The sequence below is a fragment of the Brachionichthys hirsutus genome, chromosome 3 (assembly GCF_040956055.1).
Source record: "Brachionichthys hirsutus isolate HB-005 chromosome 3, CSIRO-AGI_Bhir_v1, whole genome shotgun sequence".
Lineage (NCBI taxonomy): Eukaryota > Metazoa > Chordata > Actinopteri > Lophiiformes > Brachionichthyidae > Brachionichthys > Brachionichthys hirsutus.
The window spans coordinates 12,355,039-12,358,385 of NC_090899.1; the positions used below are offsets into that span (position 1 = coordinate 12,355,039).

At 44.2% G+C, this 3,347-nt stretch overlaps 1 protein-coding gene across 1 annotated transcript in view; it reads right to left on the reverse strand.

Annotated features, from left to right (window-relative positions):
- Positions 1–446: 446 nt before the first annotated feature.
- LOC137915579 (prostaglandin reductase 3-like) overlaps positions 447–3,347 on the reverse strand; it is a 4,299-nt gene continuing 1,398 nt past the window's right edge. Inside the window, exon 2 of the mRNA XM_068758778.1 lies at positions 447–1,960. Within this exon, the coding sequence (XP_068614879.1) occupies positions 1,030–1,960 (931 nt within the window). The 3' untranslated portion in view covers positions 447–1,029. The remainder of the gene's footprint in view (positions 1,961–3,347) is intronic.

Sequence of the window (3,347 nt, forward strand, 5' to 3'; positions counted from 1 at the left end):
TGACGCAATACTTTTCGTCTTGTTTCAGTGAGAAGACGGCAGGATAAGTTTGGATGAGAAACTGGTCGCGCCAGTCGATGCATGTCGACTATTGTTCAGTGACGAGTGGGATTTAAGTCCAGCAACGTTATCACGTCAGCTAATATCAGCCTCGAGGGTCGGATGTTTCTCCCTGTTGCTTACCAACGCCACCGACGCCTCGATTACACCGACCGTCGCTCTTCTCAGAAGCCGGACCTTCTTAGGACCTCGTCTCTCTTCCCTTCCTTTATTTTTTTAAAGACAAACGGTCATTTGATTAAAACTTTCTATTTTCTGATTTGCTTCTTTGTCCATCGTTTCCAAGCTAAAATAAATGCAGAACAGGACAAGGATAAACTATCAAAAGGGGCATTGCACAACGCATCGATCACAAGTGATTCTCTCACATGCTTTGTAGTAAGTCTTATTTATTATGTCCAGCTTCTAGACGGTGAATGAAAAAATGGATACAAATACAAACACATCTGAAGCAGCACTCAGACACCCGCAAGATAATATTACCCGCCCCTCCAAAAAAATATATATCATAGAATGTTTATGACAGATGAATGCATGTGAGCTAAAAGCAAAAGAAAACATCATGGCAGCAGGTCTGAAATAATTTCCGAGGTGCTTCCAAAGGGCGGTCGAGCAAGAACAAGAAACAGCGAGAGAGATAGTCCTGAGTGAATTTAGAGAGGCCGTAAAACCAATAATTAACTTAATTAGAAGATTTACAGAATTTATGTCACAAAAGTCTCAGTTTAATAATAATAGTTTCTAAACAAATAAATCACAAAATTAAGTTGCTTATTGCTTTATTCATGAAACTATTGTGTGGCTTTAGCTTTAAAGCGTAACCAATAATTATAGAAAAATAATGCTGATCTGTATTTAACATTATTAAAGCTTATTAAAGTAAAATAATTTTCTTATTTATCTTAGCAATCATTTCAGTTGAAGTACGGTATACTTTTTTTTTTTTTTTTAATTGATGCATTAGCAAGATCACAGCTTACTAGCGCTAACAGAGGGCAGAGCCACATCCACCACCACCTTGCCCAGGTTTTTTCCAGAATACATGTAGTCCACGGCTCGGAAAACCGACTCCAGGCCCACGAATCTTCCCTCCTCTGATAAATCACCACCATCAACCTCACACACGAGCTTCCCCTCTGCAAACATTCGCATCATGCTACTCAGAGCCTCCTTGTAGTCACCGGCGAAGTGGGGCAGGAAGAAGCCCCGAATGCTGGCCGACCTCTGGAGCAGCTTCATCGGGAGTGTTGCCCCTTTGAAGGTTGGGATTCCTGACGCCGTCTGGTACCCCGAGATGAAGCCGATCACGATCAGTCGACCCTTTTGGGCCAAATTGTTCACCGCCGCTTCGAAGACGCTTCCCCCGACTGACTCGTAGACCACATCCACGCCTTGTGGGTATTCTTTCCTCAGCGTCTTGCTGAGATCTTCCACGGTGTAATTGATCGCCCTGTCGCAGCCGATCGATTTAAGGAAGCCGGCTTTCTCGTTTGATGAACAGGTCCCAATCACATGACAACCGGCCCGTTTGGCAAACTGCACGGCAAACTGCCCGGTCCCCCCCGCAGCTGCCGTGACCAGGACGGTCTCACCTTCGGCCAGGTCGCCCAGGCGTTTCAAGGCGATGTAGGCCGTGGAGCCGCTGACCAGCAGGGTGAGGAACTCCGGCTTCACCGCCGGGACGGGAACGCTTTCCTTGGTTTTCACCACTGTGTACTCTGCAAACGCACCTCTGCTGAAGTAGGCCACCGCATCCCCGACGGTGTAACGGGAGCTGGCGCTTAGGCCGAGCCCAACCACCTCGCCGATCCCCTCAAAACCGACATCAAAGGGGGGCTTCACCGAAGGGTCGTAGCGGCCTGCAGAGTAATTGATATCAGAGGCGTTGATCCCCACAAAACTGAAAGAAAGAGAAAGAGAGATGGCAGATTCCACGTGAGCAATCGGACGGCATAATATTCACGTAGAGAAGTGTGCGTTCCTGAATTCCTGTTCGGAGGTCAAGACTTTGCTCCACGTCTGCACAGGGGACACGCATTACAGCTCATTTGGGGGCTGATTCCTTTCCTGCGGAAGAGAGCGTTCCTTCTCTGACAGGGAAAAGACTGCATCACAAAACACATCGTCTTGGGAGACACCCCACAACAAGCTGCACCTCTCAAATATTAGATCGTCGCTCCTCGCCTCAACACCGAGATGGCAGTTTTCATCTCACCGGTACTTTGCCAACACGCTGGAAGCAAATATGTGACAAAGGAATGCATAAATAAATCATTTACCAGCGTCAACAGCAGCATGCATGCTGCACCTCATCACTGGGCACGGCACGCATGCACTTTGAGCGGTTAGATAATACTTCTGAGGTTTATAGGTGGGTCACAATGACATGACGAAAAAATACTTTCTCTCATTGCCTCTATGGAATCGGTTTCATGCATAACAGAGAAATAATGAGACGTTTGCCTAAAACAAATTAAATAAGTGGCATAAATAAAGTCGTAAAAAAATAAATGGATTTATAATCTGTGAAATGTTCACTACCCCCCCCCCCCAGAATATAATCCCACAATACGTGATAACAGATATTTAATTAAATGTTCCCATTTAAAGGCCTTTTTTGATTTATATAAAAAGTAAACATTTCTTTTTCTGAAATTATCTCCATCTGTTCTTCTCAAGCATTAAAAGAGAATCCGGACTGGCTCCACCGGACGGTCCAGGTAAAAAAAGGGAAAACGAACAGCACAATTCGATGCCATCTGTCGGCGTGCAGGTCATGCCTCTGTGCATTAATGTGTCTACGTGGAGGCGGATTTAATGCTTTTTCTTTTAAGACTAAATTGAATTAAGTCACCAGTCCACTTCGACAACAAGGAAATGTTTAATTTCTTCCTTACGGATAATTCCAATATTGATCGTTTGTCACACTTGGGATGCCTCTTTCTATTTTCCTCTGAATATTTCATTCATAAGTTTTTCTTAATTTTCACCACAACTTCTCAAACGGAAATATCAATTCCCACTCTTAGTTCAAATATCCCCCCCGTTTCCATAAGTAACTTACCGTCCTGCAAGGCCACAAAACACGAATGCTTTCACCCAGTCTGATGGACGTATACTGCTGATTTTACTGCCAGTAAAACATACAATAAAACCTGAGGTGCATTTGTGTATTGTTAATTTACCATTTAAAACCAGACTGGGAACCTAATAAATCTAAATGAGAATAAAACACTGCCTCTGCCTGGAATCTGAAATAAAACAATTGCACTAATTTCAAAAAAGCC